The 18,491-nt window shown below is 29.4% G+C and overlaps 2 protein-coding genes across 2 annotated transcripts; both read left to right on the forward strand.

Annotated features, from left to right (window-relative positions):
* Positions 1-1,051: 1,051 nt before the first annotated feature.
* On the forward strand, positions 1,052-2,972 carry LOC108833254 (septum-promoting GTP-binding protein 1). The gene is made up of 5 exons (XM_018606682.2): positions 1,052-1,594; positions 1,833-1,956; positions 2,052-2,148; positions 2,248-2,287; positions 2,391-2,972. Exons 1-5 carry the CDS (start codon positions 1,268-1,270, stop codon positions 2,637-2,639), a joined length of 837 nt encoding a protein of 278 aa, XP_018462184.1. The 5' UTR covers positions 1,052-1,267; the 3' UTR covers positions 2,640-2,972.
* Positions 2,973-6,281: 3,309 nt separating this feature from the next.
* Positions 6,282-8,307, forward strand: LOC108833258 (vascular-related unknown protein 1). Its single transcript, XM_018606685.2, has 3 exons — positions 6,282-6,734; positions 6,986-7,057; positions 7,936-8,307. The coding sequence occupies exons 1-3, from the start codon at positions 6,363-6,365 to the stop codon at positions 8,107-8,109; spliced, it is 618 nt and encodes a 205-aa protein (XP_018462187.1). The 5' UTR covers positions 6,282-6,362; the 3' UTR covers positions 8,110-8,307.
* The last annotated feature ends 10,184 nt before the right edge of the window (positions 8,308-18,491 follow it).

Consider the following 18,491-nt stretch of genomic DNA (forward strand, 5'->3'; position numbering starts at 1 on the left):
AGTTGGCTCTTTTGTTCATTACGTGTTTCTTTAATTCACGTGGATCTCAATTATTATTCCAAAGATCATTATTTGAACCAACATCTTATAAACTGAATTAAATCAACAGCATTTGATTCGCCGATATCATGATTCATATGGTTTGTTTATTCTTGTAATATTTGATTATGTCGAGAGCATCTTTAAACTTGTTTTCTTAATAACTTCAACTTGTGATTCATTATATCGAAACTATAGGAAGAAACCCATATTTCTGTAATCATACAAAAACATGGCTCACATGTGGTGGGTACATGAAGACACACATCATCATTGCATGCTTTGTTGCTAAATCCGAAATGAACCCATTACAATAATTTCATATTTCAGAATGATTTTTATTAAGATCATTGGATAACTTTGATGGGTTTTAGATGAATGGGTAAAAACATTTCATCTCACAAAATTGGGTTTTGGTATTTTACAAAAATAAAACTGTTCTCTAAATCATTAAATGCTTGATAAAAACTATTAAAAACAATGTTTAAAATTATTTTCAATAAAGAATAATTTTTATCGGATGTCCCCGAAGGTACAACGAATAATGATCTAAATAAAAAGAAATATACAATGGTATTTTCTAAATCATTAGCTCAATTACTAGTAACACCATAACCTATACAATATTATATTTTTCTCGCAAGAAGACTTTAAATTTATTAATAAAATTCTACATGAAATACTATATTAATTTTAGAAACAAATAAAGTTGTAGTTTAAAATTTATCAAAAAAGTGAGGCTAATTAAATTGATGTAGAAAAAACAGCATAGAGTATGCAAAGCACGTAAGGTATTGCCTGAGTTTACGTCTTTTTCGTTAACATAAATCAAAAAGGTCAATGTAATGTATGTGGTCGTCACATCCGAAAAATCCCCCACCTCCCTCTCTCATCACACCAGAAAAGTTCGTTGCCCACAAAATTTTTCAAAGCACCCCCAATGATTAACTAAAGGAAATTTCAATTAAAATGTTAAATTTAATAATTAATTAAAAAGCTTTTAAAGTGTGTCGTCGTCCCTTCCGGGAAAAAATGAGGAAACACAGAACCTTTTCACGTATATTCCTTCTCTCTCTCCTTCTCTTTCTTATGGCCAAAGTTGAACCAATCAGCTTCCCTCTGGCCATCATCATCACATCTTCTTGAAGCTTTCTTTTCTCTTCTTCTCGTTTCTATTTTCTTTCGTAATTTCTCCGTTAGATTTTCTTATAATTAATCAGTCTCAAGAATGGCTCAGTCCTGCCTTAAGATCGTTCGACTCAGCAATCTCAGAAACAGAGTGAACCGTCGTATTTTGATCCTCCGTCGATTCACGCGGCTGCTCTGGAGCAGAATAGTCTCTTTCTCTCCCAAGAAATCAGGGAGATATTCGTTGCTGTCACGCGCCGCCACTCCCTCTCCCTCTGTCTCTCGTCCTCAGCCTCCTCCCATCCCCGTCATACGCCGCAGATCGGTGCACGAACACGATAACATCCACCGGAGATCGGATTCTGATCTTGTTTCTCTCAAGATCAGCCTCTTAGGAGATCCCCAGATCGGAAAAACTTGCTTCCTGGTTAGTTTACACATAAGCAAATATATTTTTTTTAAAAAATCATTAACGTCTCTTTCAGTTTCGGATTTTAAGTCATAAACCGTGTTCCAAAAGAAAAGAAAGTCATAAATCAGAACCCAAAGTGGTAAAGGAGTTTAGTTGTTGTGTCCGGTTCAGACCAAACTGAATGTTATTTTTTTAAAATTAGAATTTTTAAAAATATCAGCAATAATTTTAATGAATGGTTTTGATTATGAAGGCGAAATATGTTGGGGAAGAGAAGGAAGTTGAAATGAGAGAGTTGGAGGAAGGGATCACTTGTACGGACAAGATGTTATCCATGGGAGGTGCTCGCATTTCCTACAACATCTGGGACTTAGAAGGTAACCATAGATTAAATAATGTCATTCTAGTGTTAAATACCATTACTCTTGGAGGATTAGTTAGCTTGATTAGAAAGTTAATTATCATTTTGCAGGAGCTGAGAGATCACGGGATCAGATCCCCATGGCTTGCAAGGACTCTGTAGCAATTCTCTTCATGTTCGATCTCACCAGTCGTTGCACTCTTAACAGGTTAATAATATATAGTAATACTATTTAGGCTTCAGAACATGCAAAAGTTTTGATAAAAAGTTAATTCGAAGCTAAACTGTAACTTTTTCATTAATGCAGTGTGATTAGCTGGTATCAACAAGCTAGAAAGTTCAATCAGGTGAGAGATTTCATACATACTATCATTCATTACCAATCTGGTCTCTTTATAATAATTACCCTTGTTATAAGGAATTATGAATTGTTACACTATCTTTATGCAGACGGCGATTCCAGTTATGGTAGGAACAAAGTTTGATGAGTTTATTCAACTTCCTATTGATCTTCAATGGGCAATCGCTAGCCAGGCGAGAACCTACGCGAAGGCGTTAAACGCGACGCTCTTCTTCTCGAGTGCTTCATACAACATAAACGTCAATAAGATCTTCAAGTTTGTGACGGCCAAGCTCTTCGACTTACCATGGACAGTGGAGCGGAATCTCACCATCGGAGAACCACTCATCGACTTTTAGCATCTTCCCACAACGTATTTGTAGATATACATATATATATATATATATAAATATATAAAAAGAAGCAAATGGTCGGAGCACCGTTTCTAGCCGTCTTTAAAGCGAAATGGAGAGATGATGCGGCGGAGATTTCGCCCGCTTTCTTCAGTATTTTTCTTTTAAATAACAAGAAAAAAGAAAGAAAACAGAGAAAAAATGGTATTGAGAGAAAAGTAGCAGGGATAAAAAGAGAGGAGATCTTGAAGTTTTTCTTATTCATTTTTTTGTAATGTTTCCGCTTTCCATTACCACTGGAGAATTTTGGTTCCAGTAATAGTAAATACCATTTCGCTTTTTGATTTTGATTTTTATAACCTGAGACCGAACACTAACTACTCACATCTATTAACTAAAGAGTTCAAGCTCTCAAGGATGCGTGTTTCTTTGACTTCAGGATGAGAGGGTTTCAAAATGGAAAAAAAAAAAATCAGAACTCTCCAATTTTCAATATCTAAATGAAAAATATTTCGATGACTTTTTAAGAAGAAACTAATATCGCTAGTTATGAATTCGTAATCGATACAAATGTGGGCAAACATTTTGATCACGCAAAGCAATTTACCACCTCTGGAAAAGAACTGAAGGAAACATAGCGAACCTCTCTGATAACATCTGCCCTAATTAAACTTGGAGACAAAAGGTAAGGAACCGCATCACTTTTATTCGAAGAGCATCAGGGCCTAAGAGCATCTTTATCCTTGCAACCCCATAATGGATTGCTTAGGAATATTTTAATTGTATTTAAAGAGAAGAGATTTGGATAAACAACTTAATTATTTTGTTCCTCCATTGCAAGTCTCTTATTCTTGGTTTCTTAAATTTTTTTGATCATTGCAAGTCTCTTATTCTTGGTTGATTAAATTTTTTTGATCAAATGTGTTGTTCTTCTTGTATTATAAGAAAGAGTGAACGAGAAGAAGTATTGATCAAATGTGTTTTGTATTTCTTTTTGGATGGTGAGAAGGAGAAAACGAGTTTTGATAACAAGTTTGTCCGATGCGCCTTCGTCATGTCTCTTTTACTTTTATTCTCTGGCGACACAACCTGAAAAACAAAAGAGAATCAACATCCAGAAACCAAGCCAACAAGAATAGCTACACAAACTTGCAACAAACGATTCACAGTTGATCCATCTAAGACACAAGATACATAATCTATAGACAGAATCAAACACACGAAACAGATCATAATTTAAACAAACTTGAAAAAAAAATTGAACAATGTCATGAAACAGAAGAACAAATCCCAATTGTTCAAAAGAAATTCAAAACAAGTATCAAAGAGGAAACAAATACAAAAATTCAAAACAAGTATCAAAGAGGAAAAACAAATAAAATATGAAACTTTACCTGATCGATACGAGGAGACCCACCAACAAAGAGCTCCTCCGTCGCCGTTGTGAGACGGAATCGAACCGACAAACACACAAAACTTCAATCAGAACGAGAATAACCCTAATCTAAGACATGCATGATATTTGTTACACAATGTCAACTTTACCTTTAGATTTGCGGAGAGCCACAGAGAGATAGCGGACGTCGCCGTCGACGAGACCCACAGAGAGGGAAATCAGCGTTCATGCCGTCGACTAGCCAAGGAGAGCCGTCCATCGCCGTCGTCGTTGAAGAGCCACAGAGAGACAGAGAATCGCCTTCGGTCACTGAGAGTTTCGGGAGAGACAGAGAGAGAGAAAGAACCGAGAGATGAGACGAAATCGACGACCCCTCTCTCCTCTCTCTTTTCTCGTCTCAACACGTGTCCAAAACAGAAGTTGTTTGAGTGGGCTTAATTAAGCAACGAAGCTTAAGTTAATTTGGGTTTTTTATTTTCTTTTAATCCAATATTAGTCTAAGCAACCCACTAACAACCAGGGATAAAGATGCTCTAAGGCCATCTTTATCGCAAGCTCTAAGATGGGGTTTTAAGCAAAAAGGTGTTGGTGGATCCCGCAAGTAAACAAGAAATGCTTGCTTTTGTTGCGGAAGAAAAAACGTACTGTTTGCGGGTCTCACTGACATGTGACAGTCCGCAATTGATTCATTTTTATTTTTTTTTATAATCAGATAAAAAGTAAAAAATAAAAAATAAGAAATCCATTTGGGTTTTGTGGATAAAGATGCCCTAAGAGTTTGAAGACCCGGAAGCCAGATAGTTTGCTCCACAAATCACCGAATGAAACCACAATAGAAGAACACTCTACTTTCAGACTTGTATATATTTTTTCCCATAACATTCTTTATAAAAGAAATTAATCGAACATTGTGTTATATTCTTAAAAGAAATATGTTGATAACGTTTTATATTTTCATTTCTTATTTTGTTTTTCTAGTTGTATCTCAAACTATTATGTCAGATTACTGATCGCAATAAGTTACAAGATACGTCACTAATTTCACCACGACAAATGTTTTGTTCTCTTTTCAATACACTAGAAACGGCTCTTTTTTTTCAAACACATACACTAGAAAACGGTTATTACACAAGTTTCCCTTATAAAAGTGATCCATTATTGCAAGGAAACAAACATTCCGTCATCGAATTCCATTTTCACATGTTTGTGCACATCATCACATCCAAATCCAAACTGTTTCAAGTGTCATCATTCTGTAACGGCCACACATAAAACCAAAAAAAAAGTCTACTTTCTTTAGCGTTGCCATTCTCACGCAACATCAAAGTAGTCAAGTTCAACGGACATAACGTTCCTCCTCCCCTCTTCTATTTTGATTTGCATTCGGTTACAAATTTAATATTATTAAAAGTTTCCCTTTAACAAGTTGGATATAATTATTTAGTTATTCTTTGAAGTAGCAAAAAGAACTACAAATCGGATGGCTACATCAGGAAGGTTTGAGTATTTGTATTACTTTTCACACTGACCAACCTCTTTCTAAAGTTTATTTTTATTTAGGAAATTCGTTTTTGTAATCCTCGTGGTGGTTTGGTGTTGGTTTTGTCTACGTTTTCTTTGATCATCATAGAATCATTTTAAACTTGGCAATGAATTTGGTAGAAAGCAATGTCTCAACTAATTATATAAAAAGCCATTTTTCAAAAAAAAATAAAATAATAACAAATAAATGGCTATACAAATCAACGTAAGTTGGGCCAAATCTCATCTAAGCTTATTAAATGGTCAAAGACTGATAAAAAGACATCATTCAGAAGAATAAAATCATACAAATCTTAGTTTAATAATTTTCTTATTTTGCAACAAAGAATGTAAAAGTTTTTTTTCCTGCTTATATGATGATATTATGATCAACTTTTATCGATCGTTCGAAGAATCTAATTCCACATATTTGTATACATATGCAAATAATTTTGTTTTTCAAACAATAAAAATCGACTTATATATGACTTTTCACAAAAAATTATGAGTTATGTTTTTTTTTGGTAAAGAAAATTATGAGTTATGTTGAACATATTTCCGAAAGATATATAGCTCAATGTCACACTTTCTTAGAAGTCCGCCGTTGGCTTTTGGTTCTCATAAATAATTTTGATCATCGCTTTGGGACCCATGTGATGACTACATCAAGATTCCGATTGTTATCTCTCCAATTAATTTTGTTTCGCCTTTTTAAAATACCATGAGAATTTAACGACCTCTATATATGTACCCAACGCAACCACTTAAAGAATTATTCCATTTTATTTTGGGTTATTCTTCCTTTCTTCCACATGATGGATACATTCTCTTGTAATACTTACGAACAAAATCACGCCCCTTTCGACCATCGCGATGATGTTGTTGATATTGATGATTATGCTGGTGATTGTCAAGAAGAGAGTGGATGGACAACTTATCTCGACGATTTCTCGAATCAACACAGAACTCATCGAGAAGATAGTGATCATCAAGACAAGAGTTCTTGTTCGCTTCTTGGCGTCTCTCCTTCTCTGGTCTCCGACGCTGCTACTGACGTCTTTTCCGGACAGGATTTTCCAGTTAATTTTCCGGTGAAGTTAAAGTTTGGGAAAGCAAGAACCAAGAAGATTTGTGAAGATGATTCTCTGGAGGACACGGCTAGCTCTCCGGTTAATAGCCCTAAGGTATAACCTAATTCAATTAAACATGATCCGTGGTTGAAAATTTAATCCATAAATTTCTTTTTATTTTATTTCGGTGCAAATCTATAGACTCTTTATAAGTTTTTTTATTAAGATTGCAAAACATGATTGATTATCATGACACATATACCTAAAATAATTACTTATGCCTTTTTATTCATCTCTTTTTGTAGTATATCTCCCTTAATAGTAGTTAGAGCAAATTACAATTTTATATGAATGGTATTGAACAGGTCAGTCAGGTTGAACATATTCAGACGCCTCCTAGAAAAAATGAGGACTATGTCTGGTCTAGTTTCGTAATGGTAGTCTCTCCACTCTTCTCTCATACATATATATATATATACTCTATCTATTCATTAATTTGACTGTAAGTTAATTTATAACACATAAGGAAAAGATAAAGAAATTTCATATTGCACAATACTTTATTAAGACAGAACTGGTCCTTTGTTATTAGATAAACTCAATATATATATATATATGTTTGTCTGATTATCAGAGCAGTGCGTACAGTGTTAGTAAAAATGCATTGGCCTCAGGCCTCACATAATTTATCAAAATTTGGGGCCCCGTATCTCCAAAATTTCTCTTAGTTTTATAGTTTAAAATTTTATCTATGTTTCTTATCTGATTTCAAAAATAAAATATCAACAAGAAAATATGCTCTTCTTTCCTTCATTTTATATGTTCAAGTTTAAAGATCACTTATCAAATTTGTTTCCACACAATCTTTTTACACTCACATTTTATAATTAATTTTTGTCATATTTAATGGTTAACATGATATTTTCATTTTTATAATGTATATTAAAATAGATTTTTGTTTAGTATTTTTATTATATGAGTGTTGTTTTAAAATTTGTTAATAGAGTAAGAAAACAATTTCACATATATAAAAATATGATTCTGCACAGAAACTCACAAATCAAAATTTGTTAAACACTATCATTTTTGTTTTAGACATTTATTATTTTATATCATTTAAAATTATATCTGCTATTAATCTATTATAAAAATATATAACTATATATAAATAGAATTAAATTAAAATTTGTCTTAGGCCCCTATAAATGCTCGCACGGCACTGCTGATTATAAGTTAATAAGCTTTCCGTAGTAACAAACTTTACATTATGGATAACGGATATAGCACGTAATATGTTTTCCATATGGTATTGTAGAGAACTACGAGAGGCATGGGGGATAATCAGATCCAAATCCAAGAAGGGGATGAACAAAATATGACGATGATGAGGAATCTCAGAGAAGGAAACAACAATAATATGGACTTAAGGAGTAAAGGATTATGCGTCGTTCCTATTTCCATGTTGGCTAACTTTCAGGGTCGCTTCTGAATGACAAGCATATCTTATAAAAACATCCTTGTAAATTTGGTGGTGTTTATATATATGTACCCATCTTGAATATATTTTCTTGATGTGTGTACATATTGGTGTGTATGTGATAAAATCTACATATATTAATATATAACTGCATATCGGTGGGATTTTTTTTTGTAAATTCTACAACGTATATGTTTGTGAACATTTCTATATGCTACCATCTCATAAAGCTTATAAAAGAAACTTTGCGAAAATAAACACACGATTATCTATCTTTATAGAAAGTTTTGAGTTGTTATATATGTAGATCATACGTATACCTTATGGCAGATTATATGGATAAAATTCGTCTAATGTAGATATGATAAGATTATACGACTGAGACAATCCTCAAGGCGATTCGTGAAGCCCGCGAGCGGCTTGTTGCTCAGGAACCTCTTCCTACCCCGCCTCCACCATTTTCCCGCATCAACCAGGATCCCACCCTCGATTCAGATCGAACTTGCATGTATACTGACGCCGCGTGGAACTCATCGACGAAGTGTGCAGGCCTTGCGTGGATCATCGATGATGCAGGATCATCTCTCCCCCATTCAACGACGGCCTCTTCCGTGGCCTCGCCCCTCACAGCGGAAACCTTAGCGTTGAGAAACGCTATGACCTCTGCTCGGCGATTTGGGATCAACGCTCTTCGGATCTTTTCGGACTCCCAGGTGTTCATCAACCTTGTGAATTCTAGAGGAAGACATCTTAAGATCGCAGTTCTTCTCAACGACATCTACCATCTATCTACCTTATTCAATGTAATCGAGTTTAATTTTATCCATAGGAAGAATAATGTTAGAGCTGACCATATGGCCAAACAAGCTCTCCTCTTATTGTAAAACCTTTAGTTTGAAATCGAATGAATGCAGCTTTACAAAAAAAAAAAAAGATTATACGACTGAAATTAATATCTTTACACGAGTTGGTACAATTTCGCTTAAAAACTTTTAAAGTTCGGGGCCAAATGTTTATGGTTTTACATATCAATAAAAAACTGACCAAAGGTTTGACAAACAATATTATATGAACTGTTAGCCGTCCGAGCTCCAAACGTAATAAGCTAATAATATACATTCTACAGAGTAATTCATAACCAGATCAAGTTACATTATCCAAATATATATAATGTACACAGATCTCATAGGTCATATCATATGTGTGTATATATTCCTTAAGATAGTTAGAAAAGTGATAGACTTTCCTTTTTTCAATAAAAAGGTTTTAGCTTATACATATAGGTTACCGGAGCCGTTAATACTGGTTCTATTCTAAAGGTAGAGATACTAATTAAGTTAGAGTTTCTTCAACTATACATGAAAGAGATTAAGCAACCAACTCTTGTCTTTGATCCAAAAAGATTATGAGTTTCGGTTTAGAACTTTTTGAGTTAAAAAAATATTATATATACAGGTTAAAAGCATATGTATATTTTGAGGTCATTTCATTTTTTTTTTTGAATATATTTCGTGCCTCCGTTAGCCAAATTAACCCAAGTCCAAATTAATTCTTAACAATAAACTAATATTAAAAAAATTAAACTTAAAACAACATCCATCACAATATGATCTTATAAGATGAAGCGTCTAATCAAATTGGTTAAGATTAGACGTAATACTATATGCTGTGTAAAATGAATTTACATATTTAATTAGTTTGTCTCAATTTTAGTTGAGAAGTTCGTAGTTTTGCATATTAAAATTGGCATCGGTTAAGAGAACTAACCTCTTTCGGTTTTTCATCTAGTACAGCAAAACAATGTTCAATAATTTCCCAGCTCCTTAGCCTCCTGGTTCAAGATATGTGTTGCAAAATTGATTATACATCACTTAATTAGTTCAAGTATTATTAAAGGTAACCGATCATTATTTGAGGCTGTATGATTAATTAGAGATTCCCACACTTCTAAAAAAAGTATTTACAAACAAATATTGGATAAAACAACCTTAAAATTATATATAGATGTCAAATCAGATCCTTTGAGAATCTCATCGATGATTCATTGATTTCTTGTCTTAACTGATAAATTATTATGTTCGCCTTCGCCGATATGTGGCTTGCTTAATTCCATGAAAATTATATTAGAACAAACTTACCTTTTTAAGTGTATATATATATATGCGATCATGTATACATGTTTAGTGTGATTATATTAGAAGGATGCATGATTCTTAATATGTTTTGAATTTTCATTCAATAATATTTTGAATTCGCATCCCTTTTCAAGTTATCTAGAAGACCTAAGGAATCTGAAGAGAAGTTTTACATTTTCGGAAATTATTTATGTACCATAGATATAGAATAAAAAATGGACACTCTAACACATAGTGTAAAAAAAACAATCGTTTTTTTGTTGTTCACATGAATGTGAACTTTTCAATATGATTTTACGAGTCTATATTAGTCTGTAAAATGACCGATAAAAAAAAAACATTTTGAGAAGTTGCTTCTGGGACGCAATCTCCCTTGTCAATGACAATCATGTTGCATATTTGAAGACACGTTATTAGCTTGCCGGCTTCATGTTGAAAGATGCTCTTATTGCTATCTATAGGATTTTGATAGCACTAAACCCATATATAAAAAATTCCCAGTAATACTATATTCTCTTTTTTTTTTGTCAAGGGTAATACTATATTCTCTCTTCTCTGTTTTATAATATACTCTCTCCCCTTAGTTTGATAAATAGTAAAAAATGGTTAAAATGCATTTATGTTTGTATTAATTACACCTATTTAACCAAAAAAAAGATAAATAAATTTATTTATAAAAATTAATACATTTTACTATTAACATAAAACTGAAAGTAAATATAAATTGTATTAGAATTTTAAAATGACATTTTTGTGTAACAAAAAGAAAATGTTAAAGTGACACATTTTATGAAACCGATAGATAAGTAGTTTCAGCAGAACTTTTTTTCTTTTTCAAAATATAAATAATTTTTAATTTTCGATATGACTTTTATATTTATTAGATACTTTGAGACTAATTAAATTATATAAGTATCTTTTGTAAATACTTAAATTTATACATTAAATATAAATGTTTAAATAATTTTTTTTAGTGTTATTACATTTATCCAAAAGTAATTGCTATTTAAAATAGACAGAGTATAATTAATAATATCTGGCCTTATGTTGAATCAATGATGAGGACCGGTAACAATAACCAATCGTCATTGCAAAATCAACAATAACAGTTGATCTTTCCTAGTTATTTGATGATAATTGTGGAATTACCAGGACTATAATCATTGACCATCAATGATTATCCAATAGTAAAAACTGTGTTAGTTAGAGTTTGATTAGTTTTGCCGTTACCATCTGTAAGCAAAAGTAGTGTTTAGGGATGATAGCGCTTTTTGGCATTTTAAAATAATTAAAACAAATGATGTAAATTGTTTTATGTCGTTCCAAACTTCTCAGAATAAAAAATTGATTTCAAATATCGTTTGCAACCGCAAACAATTGCAAAAGGAAATTTTTTTTCACAAATATATATATATATACAAAATAAAAGTATTTATTGATTTTTTTAAAAAATTAAAATATATTTACATATAATATTAGTGTCTAAAATTATAGCAAATATTTATTGATTTATATATATAAATTTTAAAAATATATATTTGCTATAGTTTTTAGACATTAATATTATATATACATATATATATATATATAAATCCACAAAAGTAAAAATTAATACTATTATTTTATAAATATATTTTTATATTTATAATAATATGACTTTGATATTTTAATAAATATACAAAGTAATTTAAATTATTTTAAATTTATTATTTAGTCGTTGTTGTACTTGATAATTAATCAGTCATAAATATTACACAATTATATATTCTAACTGTTGTACCAGTCCTACAAATCAATCATCAATGCTTAAAATAGCAATTATCTATATCTGTAAACTTCCCCAACTGCCGTTTACACAAACACCCTTAGTAATTAGCCAATAATAATGGATGATCGTTAAAGGTTAGTCAATAATAATAACTGACAACTATAAGGATTTATCATCATTGGTAAATAAATAATGACTAGGATATGACCTGCGCTTTGCGCGGGGTGAAAAAAATAATGAATAGTTTTACGTAGATAATATTAATTTGTTAATTATTAATCTACATATATAGTATGCATGTGTAAAATATGATAAAAGTGAGAAAATGATAACACAAATATATGCATTAGAGGATACAAATAACAAACATCATGTCTTATGTTGAAAAGTTGAGGATCGACATATTGGAAAAAAAATAAGATTATAGTATGGATTTGTATTTGTTTCAAAATAAAAGAATCTATCTAAATTTTGGAATGGGCCTTTCACTTAAAACTTATAAGACATAATTATTTTCATAATATAAGTGCAGAATAATATTAAAAAACATAAATAAGACAATAAAACTCGATAATAATAAAACAGGAAAAGAGCGAAAAACAATTAAAAAAACATTAAAACATCAGAATCGCCGCTTAGTAAATTAAAATCCATTGTCTACAATCATATAAAGAGGAAAAACAAAGTTTAGTAGCATAAATATTTACATATTTAATTAAGAAACTAAGTGAATTAAATATAATACCTCTTCCTGAAAGCATAGATTTCTCCGTGACTTCCATATTGTCATTTTCATTGTAAAGATTTTAAGGTCGTAATTATGGAAACTTTTTGAACATATGTTACGTTTTAAAATCGATGCATCAAGAATGTTTCAGTTACGTTTTCATTTATATAGTTTTTGTTAAAAAATTTGAAAATTTGTTTTTGTTTCCAAAAAAATGTTACGTTTTTACTTTGCTTCGTGATGGGCATTTAAGATGTTTGTTAAAATATATGCATTATTAACATATCTTTCTTAATATTATTTTAATTATATGTTGGTCTCCTTCCTAAAATATCCATAATGTGTGTGTTTTTGTTTTGACTTTTTTCGTTTGATCTTTTAAAAAAAAACATATATAGAATGCATGTGTAAAATATGATAAAAGTGAGAAAATGATAACACGAATATATGCATTAGAGGATACAAATAACACACATCATGTCTTATGTTGAAAAGTTGAGGATCGACATATTGGAATAAAATAAGATTATAGTATGGATTTGTATTTGTTTCAAAATAAAAGAATCTATGTAAATTTTGGAATGTGTCTTTCACTTAAAACTTATAAGACATAATTATTTTCATAATATAAGTGTTTAATAATATTAAAAAAAAACATAAATAAGACAATAAAACTCGATAATAATAAAACAGCAAAAGAGCGCAAAACAATTAAAAAATATTAAAAATATCAGAATCGCCGCTTAGTAAAATTAAAATCCATTGTCTGCAATCCTATAAAGAGGAAAAACAAAGTTTAGTAGCATAAATAATTTTTTTTGAATTGAGTAGCATAAATATTTACTTATTTAATTAAGAAACTAAGTGAATTAAATATAATACCTCTTCCTCAAAGCATAGATTTTCCCGTGACTTCTATATTGCCATTTTCATTGTGAAGACTTTAAAGTCGTAGTTATGGAAACATTTTGAACATAGGTTACGTTTTAAAATCGACTCATCAAAAATGTTTCAGTTACGTTTTCATTTATATAGTTTTTGTTAAAAAATTTTGAAAAATTATTTTTGTTTCCAAAAAAATGTTACGTTTTTACTTTGCTTCGTGATGGGCGTTTAAGATGTTTGTTAAAATATATGCATTATAAAATATGCATTACTAACATAGCTTTCTCAATATTATTTCAATTATATGTTGGTCTCCTTCCTAAAACATTCATAATGTGTGTGTTTTTGTTTTGACTTTTTTCGTTTGATCTTTTTAAAAAAACATATATAGTATGCAGGTGTAAAATATGATAAAAGTGAGAAAAGGATAACACGAATATATGCATTAGAGGATACAAATAACAAACATCATGTCTTATGTTGAAAAGTTGAGGATCGACATATTAGAATAAAATAAGATTATAGTATGGGTTTGTATTTGTTTCAAAATAAAGAATCTATCTAAATTTTGGAATGGGTCTTTCACTTAAATCTTATAAGACATAATTATTTTCATAATATAAGTGCTGAATAATATTTTAAAAAAATAAGACAATAAAACTCGATAATAATAAAACAGCAAAAGAGCGAAAAACAATTAAAAAAACATTAAAAACATCAGAATCGCCGCTTAGTAAAATTAAAATCCATTGTCTGCAATCCTATAAAGAGAAAAAACAAAGTTGAGTAGCATAAATATTTACATATTTAATTAAGAAACTAAGTGAATTAAATATAATACCTCTTCCTGAAAGCATAGATTTCTCCGTGACTTCCATATTGCCAATTTCATTGTGAAGATTTTAAGGTCGTAATTATGGAAACATTTTGAACATATGTTACGTTTTAAAATCGATGCATCAAGAATGTTTCAGCTACGTTTTCATTTATATAGTTTTTGTTAAAAAAACTTGAAAAAAATGTTTTTGTTTCCAAAAAAATGTTATGTTTTTACTTTGCTTCGTGATGGACGTTTAAGATGTTTGTAAAATATATGCATTATAAAATATGCATTATTAACATAGCTTTGTTAATATTATTTCAATTATATGTTGGTCTCCTTCCTAAAACATCCATAATGTGTGTGTTTTTGTTTTGATTTTTTTCGTTTGATATTTTTAAAAAAAAATAAATAATACAATAGAAATATAATTGTTTATCCGGTTGAATTGTTTGGTTTTTTCAGAAATCCGTATTGTTTTTAAAAAGAAATCTACAGTTACGTACATTCCAAAGTTGTAGTTAAATCTTCTGGCCGACATGAAATCCGTGAGGCAATTGGCCGTTATTTATATCAATGATATGATATTAACTATAATTAAAATGTAATGAAAGATCATGATGTAAATATGTGACATACCAATGGCAAATGATGTAATTAGTCTAGTAAATTAAGGATTAATCAATATTAAGGCTGAGGAGAAATGTGAAGATGACACCTATGTAAAATGGCAACATGGTAATAATTTTACTCTTTTAAGGTTGTTCTTATTATTTGCTCCTCTATTAATAATAAGGGGATGGTCTGTAAGTTCTGAGTGTCATTGCAAAACAACTGTTTTGAGTAGCTCAAATTTTAAGCCAAAAAGATATTGCATATGCAGAAAATAGTAGTAGGTTTAGTGAAACCTGAACCTGCTCTATAAAGTGATGCTCTGATATTTTCCTATCGTATGCTTTTTATGAGTAGAAGCATGTGGTTTATGATATATCTTGTATAAACGGTGCCATTAAAGATTTTTTTTCAATTTTTTTTAGTTCCAATCTGATTACTGTATCTATATTACCTCTAATTTAAGTAATAAAATAACCGTTTGATGTAGAAAAAAAACATTTTTCTGTCACATTTTTAATCTTAAAAACAAAAACAAAAATTTAATTAGCATCTGATTTTTTGATATCTTTGTTTTATTGGTCTCTATTGAAAAGTATGTTGCATATTTGACGATAAGCCAAAGGTAATTACTCTACTGTTTCATTATAACAGATGGTTCCAATTTTTATGTTTTATATGTAAGATTGCAAAAATGTTGACATAACCGAAACAGAAAGCGATGTTAACGTTAATATAAAGCTTGAAAACGTTTAAGTAATCTTAATAATAGACGAATTTGTAGAGTTGAGATTTGATCATTTTCATTAACTCAATTAATCGTTTGTAATCTGTGACAGTTCTGTGCAATTTTTAATTTCATAATTACGATAAAACTGTTTGCAACACTAGAAATCGAATCTGTAAACTCTAATCTAATATACTCTCGAGACTTATTTAAGGAGACGACTAGAGTATTTGCTAGAAATTTTCTAATTGCGCAGATTTTGGTTCAGGGTAACAGAAATATTCCAAAATTTGAGGATAACATAAATATTCCAGTGATTATCTAGAATTATTTCGAAATTATCTTGAAACAATCTCAAATATTTAGATTTATCGAGATGAGATATTTAGACACAAACTGTTAGGATTTATCTTAACACGCATTATGCAAAAATCTTTGTAAGAGTTCTCTCCAAAAAATAACATTTTTTGTGGGTTAAACCTTGTTAAATGAGTGCCATATTTTTACTACAAGTTTTTTTTTGTTATAAACAATGTGAGATTTTTTACTTTTGCATTTCAATAAGTGAATCTTTTTTAGATCTCAAAAGACATTTTTTCATTTCTTTTTTTTGTAACTAACATTTTTTCATTTCTCTTCATATTTAATCAACAATTTTACTTAGCTCAAAGGATTGTATAAAATTTGGTTCTAACATTATGTAAAACATTAATTTTTCTCTCTTTTGTAACCATGAATAAAATAAACTAGGACTGGTTTTTAACATAAAAATAAAAGATTGATCGATCACAGCTAGTGATTATTACTGTTATATTCAATATATCATGAACTGAGGCTGAGGCAGATTCCATGGCATACACTCTAATAACACATTAGTATAGGGAATACGTTCTCCAATATTAATATGGTCATATGACAAGAAAAATAAGTTTACTATAAAACTGTATACTTGCCACCATTACAGTTTCATAAGTAAATATATATGTAACATGAGACTGGGATAAAATTGGGATCTATGAAGAAGTTACTACTTAGTGCTGACTTAGATGTATTTAAATATTTACATTCAAATTATTCTCAATGTAAGGTCAAAAATGAGAGCTGGATTCATCTTGCTCACTGTAACACAATGCATGAATCCTAATATAATTGGATAAACTAGATATCGATCCGTGCAACCGCGCAGTTTTTTGTTTTTATTTATTTTCATATAAACATTTTATTTTCACTTCTAAATTGATATATATTATAATATATATGAAGTGTGTATATCAAATTTTAAAAGAAAATAATTTCACAATATATTAGTTTTTCAGCGAAAAGATTGTTTCAAAATTTCACATGTATTTGTATCTTATTCTATTTATATTTTTGGATTATTATTTTTTTATTAAGCTCGTAAATATATGTAAAGATTGGTAAAATGTTGTTTTATTGTCATCTATAAAGATATTGTAACATTTTCCAAATTAGATAGTCAACAAAAATAAAACTTTTTAACTTCATAATATGGAGTAAATATTTAAATATTTTGTTTTTGTAAAAAAACAAACTATATAATCTAAAAATATTTTTCATTGGTTTAAGGTATAATAGATTAATCATTGTTAGAAAATGATGATTTTGTTATTTTGAAAAATAAACTATATAATTTTAAAAGTGAACTTCGACAAATATATAAATAACTAACTTATGAAAGTATACTATTACAACATTAAATGATATTTAATTAATTTAAACATCTATCTTATTAAAGTAAAAGTATCTTTTAGTTTTGTTTGGCAACATGAATTGCATAGTTAAAAAAATTTAAAAATATTGTTTTGAACACAAAGATAACATCTATCTTGGGCTTATAGAATTAAATTGTTACTATAGAATTAGACCATATTTGCTTTTATGAATCATTTTGATAACTAGAATATTTATTGGACCATTGTAATTATTAGTTGTTTATTATAGTTATTGGTATTTATAGTTTATATATAATACATAGGTAAAAATATATTTCTCTCAAACAAGATTTGTTGTCCATTAATACGATAGATATGTCATTATTAATTTAAAATTTACATTTTCTATATTATAGTTACAATATCAAATAAACTATAAAAATTAAAATGTTACTATAGAATTTGATCACATTAATTAATTTGCTATTATGATCTATTTTGATAACTAGATCATTTATTGGGACATTGTAATTATTGGTTGTTTATTATAGTTATTAGTATTTATAGTTTTATATAATACATAGGTAAAAATATATTTCTCTCAAACAAGATTCATTGTGCATTAATACTATAGATATGTCAGCATTAGTTTAAAAATTATATATTTCTATATTATGATTACAATATCAAATAAACAATGCAATATATATATACACTAAAGTATTAGTATTTTTCGTGTTACAAATACACTAAATATAATAACAATCATATGATAACAAAGAACATAAACCATACTTTATTACATCCAATAATTTCTAAATTGGTATAAGTTGATAATATTTTTATAAGTTAAAACAAACATCCGTCCAGTCAGGCGGATCAAGATCTATGCATCTTATTATACTATCTATAAATTCAATGGATCATCTATTGTTTAATTCAATTACTGTAACCTCAATAAAATTATTAATGATGTAATAATTCAATGTAATGAATACCCTTTAATATAATAGATAATAAATTATATAGAATTAAAATCAGAAATGC

This window comes from Raphanus sativus, chromosome 6 (genome assembly GCF_000801105.2).
Source record: "Raphanus sativus cultivar WK10039 chromosome 6, ASM80110v3, whole genome shotgun sequence".
In the NCBI taxonomy this organism is placed as follows: Eukaryota; Viridiplantae; Streptophyta; class Magnoliopsida; order Brassicales; family Brassicaceae; genus Raphanus; species Raphanus sativus.

What these genes read in the sequence shown, in the direction of transcription:
- LOC108833254 (XM_018606682.2), top strand. Translation starts at nt 1,268, where the DNA reads ATGGCTCAGTCCTGCCTTAAGATCGTTCGACTCAGCAATCTCAGAAAC. An exon ending in TCGGAAAAACTTGCTTCCTG is followed by an intron (nt 1,595 to 1,832) that starts GTTAGTTTACAC and finishes TTGATTATGAAG; the next exon opens with GCGAAATATGTTGGGGAAGA. An exon ending in CAACATCTGGGACTTAGAAG is followed by an intron (nt 1,957 to 2,051) that starts GTAACCATAGAT and finishes ATCATTTTGCAG; the next exon opens with GAGCTGAGAGATCACGGGAT.
- LOC108833258 (XM_018606685.2), top strand. Translation starts at nt 6,363, where the DNA reads ATGATGGATACATTCTCTTGTAATACTTACGAACAAAATCACGCCCCT. An exon ending in CTCCGGTTAATAGCCCTAAG is followed by an intron (nt 6,735 to 6,985) that starts GTATAACCTAAT and finishes GGTATTGAACAG; the next exon opens with GTCAGTCAGGTTGAACATAT. An exon ending in TCTGGTCTAGTTTCGTAATG is followed by an intron (nt 7,058 to 7,935) that starts GTAGTCTCTCCA and finishes ATGGTATTGTAG; the next exon opens with AGAACTACGAGAGGCATGGG.